This window comes from Triticum urartu, chromosome 2 (genome assembly GCF_003073215.2).
Source record: "Triticum urartu cultivar G1812 chromosome 2, Tu2.1, whole genome shotgun sequence".
NCBI classification, from domain to species: Eukaryota; Viridiplantae; Streptophyta; class Magnoliopsida; order Poales; family Poaceae; genus Triticum; species Triticum urartu.
The window spans coordinates 578475016-578490562 of record NC_053023.1 but is presented as its reverse complement, the minus strand read 5'-3'; the positions used below and the strand labels follow the sequence as shown (position 1 = coordinate 578490562).

General features: G+C 43.3%; 3 protein-coding genes across 9 annotated transcripts; 1 reads left to right on the top strand and 2 right to left on the bottom strand.

Moving 5' to 3' along the window:
* Positions 1-1710: 1710 nt before the first annotated feature.
* LOC125538896 (trafficking protein particle complex subunit 2-like) lies at positions 1711-5445 on the bottom strand. 2 transcript variants are annotated; one of them, XM_048702218.1, is made up of 5 exons: positions 5296-5445; positions 3758-3876; positions 3057-3142; positions 2750-2897; positions 1711-2096 (listed from the first exon to the last, which is right to left on the bottom strand). In XM_048702218.1, the coding sequence occupies exons 2-5, from the start codon at positions 3836-3838 to the stop codon at positions 2004-2006; spliced, it is 408 nt and encodes a 135-aa protein (XP_048558175.1). In that variant the 5' UTR covers positions 3839-3876; positions 5296-5445; the 3' UTR covers positions 1711-2003. The 2 variants fall into 2 exon arrangements, with proteins under 2 accessions (XP_048558175.1, XP_048558176.1); XM_048702219.1 differs by having other exon boundaries at positions 3758-3873; positions 5296-5435.
* A 96-nt stretch (positions 5446-5541) lies between these two features.
* Positions 5542-9220, top strand: LOC125538893 (dol-P-Glc:Glc(2)Man(9)GlcNAc(2)-PP-Dol alpha-1,2-glucosyltransferase). Of its 5 annotated transcripts, XM_048702212.1 has the most exons (9): positions 5544-5694; positions 5774-5899; positions 6434-6522; positions 6597-6930; positions 7240-7501; positions 7816-7953; positions 8059-8263; positions 8528-8670; positions 8739-9220. In XM_048702212.1, the coding sequence occupies exons 2-9, from the start codon at positions 5810-5812 to the stop codon at positions 9014-9016; spliced, it is 1539 nt and encodes a 512-aa protein (XP_048558169.1). In that variant the 5' UTR covers positions 5544-5694; positions 5774-5809; the 3' UTR covers positions 9017-9220. The 5 variants fall into 5 exon arrangements, 3 of the variants coding, with proteins under 3 accessions (XP_048558170.1, XP_048558169.1, XP_048558171.1); XR_007296533.1 differs by having other exon boundaries at positions 5542-5899; positions 8059-8282; positions 8757-8982; XR_007296534.1 differs by having other exon boundaries at positions 5542-5899; positions 8059-8282; positions 8739-8872.
* A 250-nt stretch (positions 9221-9470) lies between these two features.
* On the bottom strand, positions 9471-15235 carry LOC125538895 (calmodulin-binding receptor-like cytoplasmic kinase 3). 2 transcript variants are annotated; one of them, XM_048702217.1, is made up of 7 exons: positions 14906-15226; positions 13787-14155; positions 13374-13627; positions 11945-12110; positions 11778-11867; positions 10834-11132; positions 9471-10066 (listed from the first exon to the last, which is right to left on the bottom strand). In XM_048702217.1, exons 2-7 carry the CDS (start codon positions 13905-13907, stop codon positions 9845-9847), a joined length of 1152 nt encoding a protein of 383 aa, XP_048558174.1. In that variant the 5' UTR covers positions 13908-14155; positions 14906-15226; the 3' UTR covers positions 9471-9844. The 2 variants fall into 2 exon arrangements, with proteins under 2 accessions (XP_048558174.1, XP_048558172.1); XM_048702215.1 differs by having other exon boundaries at positions 9621-10066; positions 14968-15235.
* Between the last annotated feature and the right edge of the window lie 312 nt (positions 15236-15547).

Sequence of the window (15547 nt, the reverse complement as noted above, 5' to 3'; positions counted from 1 at the left end):
GTTTCTTCGGTACAAGTCATGTCCAACTACTGAAGTGTTTCTCGTCAACAAAGTCACGCGTCTAACTAACTGCTTCTTTCTAGAAGAAGGATCTGGATTTTCAGCGACCGACGCACCATACGCGCGCTGCATGCCTACCCACCACCAGGAGGAAGACCGGATCGGAGCGCACCATGGTTGGGTCCGGTCAAGCAGACGAACGATTAAGAAAGAAAGAAAGCGCACGCACCGTCCTATGCACGCACCGGTCCTACGTAGTACTCCTACCACGCTCCCATAGCGTTAGAATGGTCCAGCGCAGAGCCACGACCAGTAGCCTCAGCTAGCTCCGTCCTTTTCTCCGGCGATCCTACGTCCCGGTGAGATCTCACCTCCCATACAACGAAAGCGATCCCTATCACAGTAGCCTAGTACCAGTACGCGCGCCTCCCTGTCAAAAGCCACCATGATTCGCCTCACGAAAGCCCTCGGGTTCCAGCAGTATAAGTGACTGTCAGCATTGACTGATGACCCAGAGCAGTGCAGGAGGAGCTTAGCCACACACCTCGCCCGGCCACGCTTAGAGAGAGACAGAGAAAAATGAACCAATGCTCCAGAAAAGATGGAGCGGATGCCGTGCGGATATGGCCAATCGGTCGGCGGATCTGCTCCGCCGGGAGGATGTAGATAGATGCTGCCTGCACTGTACTGATCGGGCGGGCGGGCGGGCGAGAGATGGACGGCGATCTCGCGAAAGGGAGAGGCGGCAGGCACTGTGCCGGGAAACCGACGCCGGCCGTCGCGCACCGAGCCCTCCACTACCACTAGCCTGGCTAGCTTGTTATTCCTGGCATGCATGGCAACACACCAGATCGCGGTTGGGCAGCACTTTGGGTTCGGGATCTCCCTGCCTGTGGCTGGAGTTTAGCCGGATCTGATCAGGCCTAATTAATCCCGGATCCTTTTAGTCGCTGGGATGACATCAGGTGATAAGCCACGCCCGGCACAGGCTCCTCTTATCCTCTCGCCAAAGTTTTACTTGTATAGCCTGCTTTAGAAAATCAATCAATCGGGTTGGTACTACTTCCTCCGTTTCAAATTACTCGTCGTAGGTATGGATGTATCTAGATGTAAAGACGGGCTTCCGATAAGCTCAGACCGAGTGGAGGGGCTCGGTTCGCCGGGCTGGTCTGGTCACACACCGTGTGCTCTGCTGCCCCGACCGAATCCCCACAAAATCTCCTCCTCAGTCTGCCAGTGTGCACGAACCACACGTCCGGATCCTGACGCTATCAGCTCACTGTTCTTGTGTATTGTACGCATGCAGAGAGGGCGCTGGAAACAGCTAGCTATAAGCTGCCGCTGTGACATGCTTCCAAGATGCCAATCCTCAACAAAAAACAAAGGTTTCCAAGATGGGATGCCTTTTTTACACACGCAGACGTGCATCATGGGGCTGGACCGGGACTGAAAACAACCAGGGCTAACACACACTACTACTACTGCTAACTGGGCACTTTTTTCTTCAGTGGCGCTGTACTCGTCAGATCTCATCTCACTCCTGCATCAGATACCCTGCATTGTTCAACATAGTACCACGCGCAGCGTATCCTGCACTGTCACCTTTCTGCCTAGCGCATACGAGCCACAGCTCTGGTGGAGGAAGGTAAGATCCGATCATGCACGCACGCACGCACAGGAAAAAGGCGAGCTAGATGCAGGACAAAGACAGGAAATCAAACCAACACTTACACTAGTATATGCCCCGTATGCTGCACGGAGATTACACGGTTTGGTGGTGCAGGTTTGCCATGCGCGGCACAGCCCATTTTACAAACCGAATTCGATTCTGAAAGCCCGGGATTCACTGGCGCGCACGCAAGGATCCGACACGAAGAAAAATAAGAGTGTGCATACTTGATTCAGCAGGGTGCATAGATGATGGGAGAACAGCTGCGGTGGAGTATGATGTTTGCTGGCCCTGCTTCCGCGTTATGACAGTGAAGCTGCTCCGTGGCCAAACGCTACAGATACTTCCTCGCGAGAGCCCTCACCTTGGTGTCGAAATGTGACGATGCGATGCGAGAGCCGGGCAGGTACAGGGGGTTGAGGAATATCTGCAGAAAAACACAAGATTTGTAATACCACTTTATTACTTCTTCCGTTCCTAAATATAAGTCTTTTTAGAGATTCTAATATGGACCAGATACGGAGCAAAATGAGTGAATCTACACTCTAAAATACGTCTATATACATCTGTATGTAGTCCTATTGAAATCTCTAGGAAGACTTATATTTAGGTACAGAGGGAGTACATATCAAGACCCTAACTGATACATGTAAGATCTTCTAGAACGAGACTGCAGACGCTTGTCAAGATTTGTTATGGAAACAGTGCCCAATTCTGCATCAGCAAGTAACCTTGCATGTCTTTTTTAGGGAAAGTAACTTTGCAAGGTATGGGACTCGTAAGCAACCCATGCGATTTTGACCCATACATATCGTCCACCCACCGGTTGCCTATTTGCAGGGTAGACAAGTGCCATCGCCTTGACACAGACAGAGCATCTTGATAAAAGCATGGCAAAAGATAATAGACCGACGCCAAAAATTATGTTCACCACAAAAATGGATACTCAGTGGCATTACTGTTCAGTACGCATGATTTGACAATTGACGTATGTGTGCACTTAACTGAGCATTTATAGCAAACTAAAATGCGATAAGAGGATTCTCTAGATCGTGATGGACCGATCGACGATCATCTTACCTTGATGTAAAGTTCATGGACCTCTTGAAAAAAGCTTTTTATTCCATCCTCGCTGCGTGAATCGTGAAGCAACATGAATCTAGTATGACCGGCGGTTACATAAACAGACACCACAAGGTCATTAAATCTATCAACCGACCTCAGGAACCTGAAAATGCAGGAAGAGTTCGATGACGTAAACAATATAAAAGTTATATGAGAAGACTATTTTTGGGCTGTGGTATTTTTGGATGTGTCCTAGAGAAAGACCACACAATTTTTTGGGTGTATCCTACAGAACAAAATTAATCAACCAACAGAATCTCACATTGCATTTGTGGTCCATGCTAGGTCCTGAACAACATCTAACGCAGCATGCAGGATGAACTGATGGTGATAAGCCAGATCTTCTTTCTGAGAGGGAAAGTAAATGCCAGAAGATTAGACATGTAAATTAATAGTAATTCAATATGACTAAACTACTTCAGAAAACAGACCCAGTCAAGAAGACTCAAATGCATAATTGTATTTCAATTAACGCTATTACATAGAAGTTCCAAAATTTCCTGGGAACAGATGAAATTACAAAAGTTAACCAGGAGGCATAAAGCATAGACAATGCCAGAAATACCATGTATACAGGGGCAAAGATACCACATACTCCCTCCGTTCCTAAATATTTGTCTTTCTAGAGATTTCAACAAGTGACTACATACAGAGCAAAATGAGTGAGAATCTACACTCTAAAATATGTCTATATACATCCGTATGTGGTAGTCCATTTGAAATCTCTAAAAAGACAAATATTTAGGAAAGGAGGGAGTACAACACTGTTTTAACTCAGAGAAGAAAATTTGCAGCACTCCGTTAATGGCTATCTCCTACAGATTTTTGCTATGGGGCATGATCCAATATGATTTATGCTGCTTATCTATTAACTATTTCGATTTTTCATATCCGGGGGCATTTTTACCAAGTTATATAGCTAAATACAATAGAGAGAGAGAAAATGGAGTGCAGGACACATACTTTGGGTGCAGATCCAACTTCTGCCTCATAGATTGGGATGTCGTTCTTACTTACAATCACGAAGCATGCTGTACTGGCCATTTCCACCAACAGACTAGTTTCACTCTGGCAGCAATCTTCTGATGTTGCAAACAAAATAATATTAAATAAGTTTGATGGTTGGGAGGAAATACAGTTGAGCAAACAAACTAACCATCAGCAAAATAAAAATAAAAATGCACCACTACCCTAGCTCCACAAGGATAGCATTTGAGCATTCAAAAGTTTGGCATATCCTTCTGCAATTTCGTTGTTAGTCTATCTGTAAAGCTGTAACCGATTACTGATGTGCTGATGTGCATGCCTTCTGTTGCTTTGTACTAAGAGACTTTAACTGCAAATCGCAATGCCATGTCACTTCTGTGGATTAACCCATCTTATTTATTTTTTTCTCGAACACGCAGGAGATCTGCGTATCATTATTTTAGAGAGGAAGAAAAGGGTAGAAACCCTGAGTAGACATGGCTCTGTTGCTGTTAAGACTGAAGTTGTGCTTGTACCAAAAACTTTGTAAATTTATGTTTGTACTATAAATAGTTTGTAAACCCTGAGAAGAAGAAAAGGGTAGAAGCCCTGAGTATACATGGCTCTGCTGCTGTTAAGAGTCAAACAGTTTCTTGTATGCTAAAATCACAGTTCACTGGAATAACTCCCATTTGGTCAGATAGTAGAGATTTGAGCGTGCGTGCAAACTGATATGCAAAAGGTGTACATTCATAGGTTTTATCTAGTTCTATCACTAAAATTTTAACATTTTATTTAGAGAAACAGGGCATCCCCGCCCCAGTTCCATTAACATGAAACCACAAGTCACGGAGCAAAATGTTAACAATCGCACACTGCTCAGAGTAGAATAGCAGTATCAAACCATAACAGACACAACATATCCTTCTCAAGTATGGGTGGGTTTGTGACTGAAGTTGACACTATGGTTAAGCCAAGTCTGGTTCAAGAAGTTCTGGGCATCTCGCTACAATTGTTTATAGCAATCGTTTGCAAGATGGTGAACGCCAGCTTATATTGGATTGGAGATATCTGTCAAAATCAGAGGGACTATTCCGTGGAGGCCCCAAGTGATCTAAGTATGCATCTAGCATTATGAAAAAATCAAGAAAAATAAATCTTATTGCGCAGATTCAAAGATACTTTGATCACTACTTATTATTGTAAGACCAATGTGCTTAAACAATACAACACAGATTTTCTCATACCCCACCCATTTATCAGATCCCAATATAATTCTACTTCCACTGCTCCTCACTTCTACAGCAATTCCTTCTTCGCCTGGCTTTGCCAAGGTCCTATGTCTAGCTACAAATAGCGAAGTCAGTTTTCAACTGTACGTGCTGTGCTCTGTTCAATACGATTAGAACTACACTACTGCTCCTTTGTTGATTCTTTTGACAAGCTACCTGCTGCTGATTAACCAAAGACTGGATCGATCCATCCAAACCTAAGAAAACTCGCGATGGGGGAGAAGAAGAGTAGGAGCTGCTCACATGGAAAGGGCGGGGAGGAAGGCCGCAGATTCTCCGGTCGCCGGAGCCGCCCGCCGGCGTCTTCCTGCTCGCGCCTCGGGGGAGATCAGAGGGTGGGAGATCTAAGCGCAACGAGTAATGAGACTTCGCCCTCTTTCCCGTTCGCTTAGGTACCTGCCGGTGGTTGGGCCGGGCCGTTATATTGGTCAACAGAGTTGTGGGCCTGCTCGAGCCGGTTTACAGACGACTGGGCCGAGGTGTCGCGGCTGAAATCCCCACCGGTCTAGCCTGAGACCTCCGGCGAGACGCCGGCAGCAGGAGCCGCAGCAGCGTAGAGCCGTCCGGCCGCAGCCTACCACCGGCGAACTCGCTCCTGACGCCGCGGACCTTCTTCAGCCTGCATAGCTTCCGACAAACCTAGTGAGGACTCGTGTGATGAGCTCTGTGCTTCCGAGTCCCGAGCGTTGAACTGGATCTGAAGCTCGGGGTGTCTCCTCAGGTCGGGTTCCCGGAGTTGAGAGCCCCGCCTTGCGGGATGGGAAGGCTGGCCGTCACCGCCGCGGTGGCCGCATGGGCTATCCCGATCGCCGCCTTGGTTGACTCCATCGTGCCTGACCCCTACATGGTCAGTCCTCTTGTCAGGATATGCATATGTCTCGGTTTTTCTTTTTTATGCCCCAGCTTTTGAACTGCCCATTTCACTTGCCTATAGTTTGATGATCAAATATAGTAGAATTACGGTAATCTATTTAGTTATCTGATATAAATGCTAATGGGGAACAGCTATCCCTTTTGTTTCACAACATCGTCCACTGAAATTGCAATGACGCTTGTTTGCCCAATGCTGTTTATACAAGTAATATATTAGACACAATAATTTTCATTGATATGGTAGCATTGGTTCTCATGTGGGAAAACGTCATCGTTTGCATGAAGGAATTTCATGAGTTGTAGTTTCATAGTTAACTAGAAAGTTGAGTTCTGCGGAAAAAATAGATTCGGCGACGTGAGGCATAGGTAGAGCTTTAGCAAGATCCTTAGGATTCATACTTTTGTCTGATATATTACTGTATTCTCATTCTGAAAATGTATATGGCACAATATGCTTCCAAATAGAACATGATAACATGTCCACTACCACTTTATTGTTTGCTTTTAGGATGAGATATTCCATGTTCCCCAGGCGCAACACTATTGCCGTGGAGATTTCTTAACGTGGGATCCCATGATCACCACCCCTCCTGGCCTGTGAGCTTCGACTACTCCTTATTGCTTCAAACTCAAAATTTTCTTGTGACGAACTGCTGTCTGCAATTTTGCAGGTACTACATTTCTCTAGCATATCTTGCTTCCCTGTTTCCTGGTGCATGGGCTATTAAGGTAGCAGAGGCATTTGACCCCCTTTGCACCACGGCACTTCTCCGGTCAACTAATGTTATAATGGCAATGGTCTGTGGTGTTCTTGTCCATGACCTGCTTCTGTGTATCAAGCCAGGAATTGGCAAGATGAAGGCAACTGCTTATGCTATTCTTGTAGCGTTGTATCCTGTTCACTGGTTCTTTACCTTTCTGTATTATACTGATGTCGCATCATTAGCTGCAGTTCTTGCGATGTACCTGTCCTGCTTGAAGAAACGGTTTTGGGTCAGCGCACTGGTGAGTGTTTGAACGCGGTTCTTTATAGCTTTCGGTGAGATAAGGTTGCATTTTGTGGAGACCATAGCATATACATTATTTGTTGATTTATTGTGCTCACAACAGGAGCTTCTTTAGCTTGCTTGAGTTGCAGGAAGTTGTACATTCATAAAATTTATCCGTAGCATACTTGATGGTGAAGGTTGTTGATTCATAAAAGAATGTTCAGTGCCCCACATCATTTTTTAGCAACCAAACCACTCATTTCACATTGAAATTTTTGATATACTTCCTGCCTTTGTTAATTATTTTTGTTCCTTTTGCCTGCAGTTCGGTGCTCTCTCAATACTTTTCCGGCAGACTAATGTAATATGGATGATATTTTTTGCTGCCAATGGAGCCATTGCATATGTGCAAGATCTTTCTCTCAGTGACTGCCCTTCTGATGAGAACAGTGAACCAACAGATAAATCAAGAGCAGAAGTGTCTGACAGGGATAGCAAAGTCAGTGCTTTAGGTTTGAGAAGGCGGCGAACTAATCACTCCATAAGTAAGAGGGGAGTTGTTTCTGGATCTACTAAATCACACACGAGTGAGTACTCCAGCTGTTTTAATTGAGATTTTTTTTCCAACTTTTACTGTAAGCTTGTAGCTTCCTTTTTGGGATTCACTAGGCGGCTTGTTAATGTCCTTTAAAATTGAAAATAGATCTTTTTCTGATATGATTGATATTTTTCTTCTTGTTATGAGAAAACCAGATGCAACGTTTTATCAATTTATACGTTCTAATTTTGAATGCAAAATGATTTTTGTTGAGAAGGATTTAAATTCTAGAAGATCATGTGATCTCAATTTTTGTGTGCAGTCCTTTCCACAACATATTAAATATTTATGATTGATGTGCAGGTTTTACGGAAGAACTATTTGACATCGGCTTCAAAATATGGAATTCAAAGTGTAAAGTTTTAATCACTTTTGCACCGTTTGCAATAGTTCTGGTGACATTTGGAGCATTTATAATCTGGAATGGTGGCATAGTACTAGGTAACTCTTATGTTGAATTGCTCTTTTTACATCTTTCATAGGGCTTAGCAGTTGATTAAGTGATAGATAATTTTCTAACATGCGCCTTTGCTTGGAGTGATGCAGGTGCCAAGGAAGCTCATGTTGTTTCACCACATTTTGCACAGTTATTGTACTTTGGTCTAGTGTCAGCTACTGCCCTCCTACCGTGGCATTTTACTCCCGGACGAGTATCAGACTTGTTCCACTGGTGTAGAAAGAACAAAACCTTTAGTTCTCTGGCAATGCTGATAGCTCTTGGTTTAAGCTTTGTGGCTATACATTTATTCAGGTTTTTACCTGAACACCTCGTATGTGACTTGTTCGCTTTAAGTATAAATTTTTCGAAAAGCAGAACCTTTAGAGGCTGAAGTTAAGTGGCAAGTAACTATATACATATTCAACTTAGCAATTGCAACCTACGAGCAGAATTCCAGTTGCAGTCAAAATGTCAGAAGATTGTTGACGATTCTACTTTTCACTTCTGCATAACCAATGTTTTCTTTGTCTTTTGTTTATGTTTATGAAATCCTAATAGCCTCATCTTTTGGTGCAGTATTGCTCACCCTTATCTTCTGGCTGACAATAGACATTACACGTTCTATATCTGGAGGAAGGTCATACAAGCTCACTGGATGATGAAATACATTTTGATTCCACTTTATGTGTACTCATGGTTTTCAGTTATCAACATCTTAGGTAAACTTCTTCGCTCTTAAGAAAAGGTTGTCTATTCTGAGAAGTATAATGAACTGAAACTTCTGTAGCTTTTCCTGATCTTACAGGGAAATCGCAGCCAAGAGTTTGGGTGGTGTCCTTTGTTTTCTCAGTTGCTCTAGTTCTCGTCCCTGCTCCGTTGGTTGAATTTAGATACTACACAATCCCATTGGTCGTACTGGTCCTTAATTCTCCAGTAATCGGTAATGGCAAATTGCTTGCTTTGGGGTCTGCATATGCTGCTGTGGATTTGTTCACTCTGGCGATGTTTCTGTTCAGACCATTCCATTGGGGCCATGAGCCGGGAACACAAAGGTTCATGTGGTAGTTTAGTTGATGAAATTGACAAGTGACCAACTCCAGTGTTCAGTCACAGCTGCTCCGGCTTATCGGTGCCCCGCTTGGAGAAATTAGAACTACAATGATGTGTGATCTTAATTTTTTTGGGGGTCAGTTTTTGTGTATACTAGTGTTCTTATGAGTTTAAGTCGAAAATACGTGCTTGGATTTGAAGAGATCTTTTTTTCTTCAACACACACCCAAATGTGAGTTGTTTTGTATTAGAAGATGAGGCGGAGAGCACAAAGTAAAAAAACAATCCCAGGCTAAAACAAAATTGAACCCAAACAAACGGAAGAAGCTGCAAAAATTTGAATTGTACAAGGCCGCAATGACTGAAGAAATGAGTATTTGATATTGCAGTTTTATCACTTTGTACGGAATGGCGCGTGTTCGTATCCTGTGAAGTCCAGGCAGAGTATATACTACATAAAAGAAAGAAAGAAAAAAACTGTTCCAGTCTCTTCCTGAATCTTATACAAGTCGACAATGCTTAGACAGTTTCTAAAACTACACACACAGAAGCTGCACTGCAATCTGCACCACTGCACTTTCTCCAGGGCACATATCACTGAAACACTGAACAGTGCCTCTACACGGAATTCATCCATTCAAGGTCAACGTGCATCAAATCGATCTCTTAAACATGAACACAGCTATATACACAATGTGCAACAATAGTGTCACAACCCTGTACAGATTTCAGCTGTTCGTGTTCGACAAAAATGCACGGCAATGTTCAGCCTTAACAAGAACCGAGTTCACCCATGCTCTCTCAAGCGAAAAAAAAGCAGTCAATAACCCAGTGTAAGATGGTTTAAAGAGACCCTTCTGCTCTGTTTTGGGTTTTAGCGTAGTCCCTCCGTATCTTCCAGAGCTTCTCCACAACCTCTTTCATATGTGGCCTGTCAGCGCGGGTAGGAGCGACGCATTGGAACATCACATCGAAAATCTTATTCAGTATATCCTCGTTTACTGCTTCGGTCAACATCGGATCCAGTATCTCCTGGACATTGCCTTTGTTATATCTCTCGAAGGCCTGCATCAAAGGCATTATACCAACCTTAGATGGCTTGTGCTCCGTAGAATCTAAGTGGCAATAGATGGGATAAGCAGCCTAACAATTACTGGTGTGTGTTTTTTCGGTTAAAATGAGTGAAAGATAAGTATCTGATATCTGAGATACTGTGACAATAGTTTTTTTTTCCTGTGTACACATGGAGGGGGCAGCATAGTGTATGGTTTAACTTGTAACAAAATATCACATTATGAATCATCAAAGGAAGGCACACACATCACCTACCCAAACGAATGAACACAGAAAAACACAGATAAGAGTACGAGGATGCAATGAATTGAACTAAATAAATGATTGAATAACTAGTTCACAGTTTTATGTTCTGAAGCTCATTCTTGAAACTATGCTGGCATTGAGTACTACATTTCTGTTTTCTGCTTGTAAGAACTGAGCGTCACTCGGTTAGATTAGAGGCACCGATGCTTGCCCATCCCATCCCATGCAAAACCTAGCTTCCATGGGTGCTCATGGTTCTCCTAAACTAAAATGGCACCAGTGCTAGTGCCTGTTGGTCGAGTTTTTTTTTCTATTTCTAGTTGTGCTTGTGTTTACAAATTGTCTCCTAAGTGGTTTGATCTACCTTTCATGGGGTACCACTAAAGAGAAATCTTGAGCAACATACATGATTCATAACAGAGCTAACTAGTAAAGCTTAGCTGATTAAAAAATTAAACAGGATACCAACGACTGAAATGATATAAATATAAGAGAGGAAAGCAAAGACATACCCATCGCACGGTAATCTTTTCTCTTCCTCCTCTGTTCACCTCAATAGGACGACGACCTGATAGGATTTCCAGGAGCAAGATGCCGTAAGAGAACACATCACTCTTGACTGTCAGATAGTTTGTCCGCAGATACTCTGGATCCACATAGCCAGCTGTTCCTTTCACATCAGTTTGAATCTCTGACTGGCCTGGATCTGTTGAACCAATTCTTGCAAATCCGAAGTCGGCTACTTTTGCCCTGAAGCCTTCAGTTAGTAGAATGTTTGATGACTTCACATCCCGGTGTATAATGGGCTTCTCTAAAAGCATAAGATTGCATTATAATTTAAGAAAAGATATATGCAAATCGCCAGCAGGAACGATCAAATTAGAATGCGTCTGTTTACCTGTCGATGCATCAAAATACTAAAGAGCAAAAGTATGTTATACAAGTTTACTTCTATTGAATAGATAATTGCATATTCATGCTGTTAGCTAAATCTTGCATTTAAATGGAGGACACAAAAGAAATAACATGGCTGATCCTTGTGATTGCTAAATTCATAATTTAGGTCGCACATGCAAATTAGGATTGTGTGTCCTTGTTGAGCATAGCCTCAAATTCTTGTGACTGTTAAACTTGCACGGCAAATGCTTATTTGTACACACTCTTAAAAAACGTTAGGCCCGCTTAATACGAAGCTGGAGCACATGTACATGACATTTTCTCAAGGCAACGGACAGCCAAAATAATTTCCGAAAACGTGTGCCATCACGATAACTGACAAGTACCACGAATTATTAACTTTCAGTGCAGCAAGAATACTATGTTCATGTGTTTGGTTACTGCTGAGGTAAATTCCTGAACATGTGACTGAATCAGAATGAAAAGTAGAACCATTCATTTAGTGTTTCACTTGACTGTTCTATACTCAGCAAATGAAAACATGTAGGCAAAGGTGTACCTGCATATAGATGCAGATAAGTTAATCCATGGGCAACATCTATGGCTATTTCAAGACGCTGACCGAAGCCCAATATTAGCCCATGTAGTCCTGAAAGACAATTTTAAAATGTTACTGTTCATCCTGAGAAGGAATCAAGTAAAGCAGCAATCTGGTTTGCAGCATACCATCCAAATGTTCCCTAAGAGTGCCATTTGCCACGAACTCGGTTATGACAATTCTTTCATTCCCTTTGTCAATATATCCAAGTAACTGGACCAGATTCCTGTGTTCGATTTTTTTTAGTAGTGCAATTTCATTTTTGAATTCTGCGTGTAAAGAAGCAAAATGTTCCTGGGAAAATAGACCGGATCAGAATCACAAGTCAAACAGGTGTAAAAAGAAGTGAAGGTACCCAATTTTTATCAACAGCTATCCGGATTGCGGAGAGGAAAAAATCCGACTAGTGAACAGGCTTACACAACACACAAAAGATATAAGAGCAATGCACAACTACTGGAACGAAGAATGCAATGCAGCATGTTTTATTGATGCATAACCCTGTTATTCTTATGTTGGTCTACACACATATGGATCGATCAACAACTGGGTCTACCTAAACATGCATTAGCCAATTTCTTGTTCTTTCTTGATTCCACCCAAGAGAGAGCAGTGGATGATAAGCTCAGTAAACAATCTAAGGCCTCCTTTGGTTTGTAGGATTTTTGTAGGAATTCTATAGGATAGGATTTGCAAAGGAAAAATTCCTTTGAAGCCCTTTGGTTTGTAGGAATGGATTCCTATTCCTATGTAGGATAGGAATCAATCCTTCACGTTTTGGAGGAAAAAAAACATTAGCCTAGACTCAATGGAAAAAATCCTATCCTATGCACCAAATGACATCTCTTTCTCTATAGGAATTGACATGCATGTCATCTCACTTCCTATGATTTTCCTATTCCTATAAAATTCCTATCCTATTAACCAAAGAAGGCCTACCTCCTTTGGTTTAGAGGAATTTCATAGGAATTCTAGAGGATAGGATTCTTATAGGATTTTTTCCTTTAGAGCCCTTTGGTTCATAGGAATGGATTCCTATTCCTACATAGGATTGGTTCCTATCCTCCACATTTCATAGGAAAATAAAAAAGAGCCTAGACTCTGGAAAAATTCCTTTGGTGTCAACCAAATGACATCTTGTTTCCTATTCCTACTCATAGGATTTGAGATACATGTCATCTCATTTCCTACAAGATTCCTATTCCTATGATAATCCTATCCTATGAACCAAAAGAAACAAGCATCAGAAGGCGTGCCATTGTATATTACGAACCATCCACAGTGGCTTTGACCCAAACGACCAAAAAAAGGCTAGCAGCCTCCCCCAAAAGGGAGAAAAAACTAACTATACAAATCTGAACAAACCTAGAAAATTCGACAGAAAACAAAGCTAGGCTGGAGTATAATAGAACTTCTAAACTTCATGAAGTGTCGTGTCTAATTAGGCTTTTAGCTAAACCTAATAGAGTGGAATTAAAGCAACCAGAATATACAATAATAGTTCAGTCATTGTGCTTATGCAAATCTCTAGTGTAGTTGCCAGAAAAAAGAAACTACCTTTCTTGCCCTTTTAATAGCCACAATAAGGCCATTTTGCAAGTCCATTCTGTAGGCCTTTCCAAAATAACTTTCGCCAATCATCAAGGCCGGCGAAAAGTTACGTGTCAGTTTAATAACCGTTTCAAGACTGAGGTTCAATGGATCATTTCTACTTGGCGGTGAAGATAATGAAAATCTAGATGGACTTGCAGGTACCCGAAGAGGGCTCGAGGGAATTCTGTCAGAAATTGACCTCATTTCAGAAGAACTCACTGAAAAAAGAAGGGAACAATATGTCAAACGGTGGCAAAGTGTTGATAACCACAAAATTTGCATTTATTAAATTTCATCACAAAAAATACGGTAGGCATTGATTCAGTGTGTTAACAGGTTCCATCACCCGTATATGAAAATTCATCATTTTTGCTTACAGGAATTTCCGTCTTTTGCAAGAACAGGATCTTCACTTCCATCCTTCCTTTTCGAGCGAAAGCAGGGGCACAAGGATTCAAAGCACACAAGAAACATTTCTGTAGCTGTAGCGGCTACCATAACGTTATCTGTCTCCGGTCCTCCAGTAAAGAAGTGTGATGTGCCTCATTTGTATCCGATGTCCCACATGAGCACGCTGACGGACACAATAGTTTGCCTCCAGACCTATCTCACTTTAGGCCACAATTTGTCCAAAATATATCTTCAAATCTCTCACACTTTAGACCAAGAGTTCTCCAAAATCTGCCCCCAAGCGTATCTCACTTCAGAGCAATACTTGTCCTCTTTTCCCTTGTAGTGGTACAGTACTACAATGCAAACAGCAAATGTGTAAAACATTTAATTTAGTCATTTGTGATGAATGAATTAATAAAGGAATAGCTACAACTCGAGGGATGACATGATCATAACTGGTGAGTAAATGAATTATCCTCCTAACCAATAACGAAACTGCCTCCCTTTCCATTCTTGTCATTTGCCACAACACATCTACAACTGATACAACACTGGGGCCTTTTACATGTAGTACAACACTGGGGCCTTTGCATATTTATAGTAAGCAACTTGACAATGCACGCAACTAACAAACATAGATGACCAAACAAAACCACACTCTAGACAAAATTGTACTTATAGACAGATCGAACTAGCCACGAGAGACAAATTCACCCATGTGTGAACTGAAAACAGTAAGGGGAAGCAAACAAAAAGCCTTGAGACGGCGCCCCGTACAATTACCAAACCTGGCGTCCCCTAGAACAATCACAGCAAAATTGAAGCTTGATGGAGCCTTATCCGCAGCCCTGTCAGTTTCAGAAACAACACCGCGACAGGCCCCGCTTCTATAGCTTCCAGATTAAACAAGCGAGCTAGCGGCTGCAAAAAGTGAAGCATCGAGAATCGCAGCCCTACTCCCACAAAGAATCCCAAAAAGTGAACCAAGAACACGGCACTGGGCTACCAACCATTGCGACCGGCGGCGTGACAGAGGCGAGCTAGCAATCAAGCAGGGTACCCCCGCAAAAAAAAAAAACAATCAAGCAGGGAGGCGACCTAACCACGCGTAGAAGAACCACCATCGCAATCGGCCTTCGAGAGGTCCGAGGAAGCAGGGACTCACCGGAGTATATAGGCAGCTATAGCTGAGCCGCCGCGCGCCGAATGCTCCGCCGCCGCGGAAGCCACAAGATCCACGCTGGGACGTGTACGCGGAAATGGCGAGGAAGGCGCCGACCGGGACAAGGATGGCGCCTTTGGTTTGATCGGATCTTTGGTGGGGCGGGATGGAAACCGTGTGCGAAGACCGGAGGGAGGGAGAGGCCGCCGAGACGAGACCGACGACCCGGGCGGGGGGAGGCGACTGGTAAACGACGCCGACGGAGGGAATTTTTTTGTGTGGCGCTACTTGCCGCCAGGGGTGGGTTCTGGCCCGGTTTGTCAGTGGGAGTGCGGCTGGTTGGTGCTGGATTGCGTGCGACCCTGTCGCTGCGGGTGGGTGCCGCGGCAGCCGCAACGGCGTGTTCTCCTTTGGTCCACCCCGAGGATCCTTCGAGGCATGCTACTCCACTAGCCAACTCCAACATGCCGACTCATTTGATCCGTGTGCGTCTGTTTGGATCCCCGCGGATAGAAAAGTTAGTTCAATGCGTCGATTCAAACGAACACGCGTCCGCTTTTCGTTCGGCTGCCGACCCATTCCC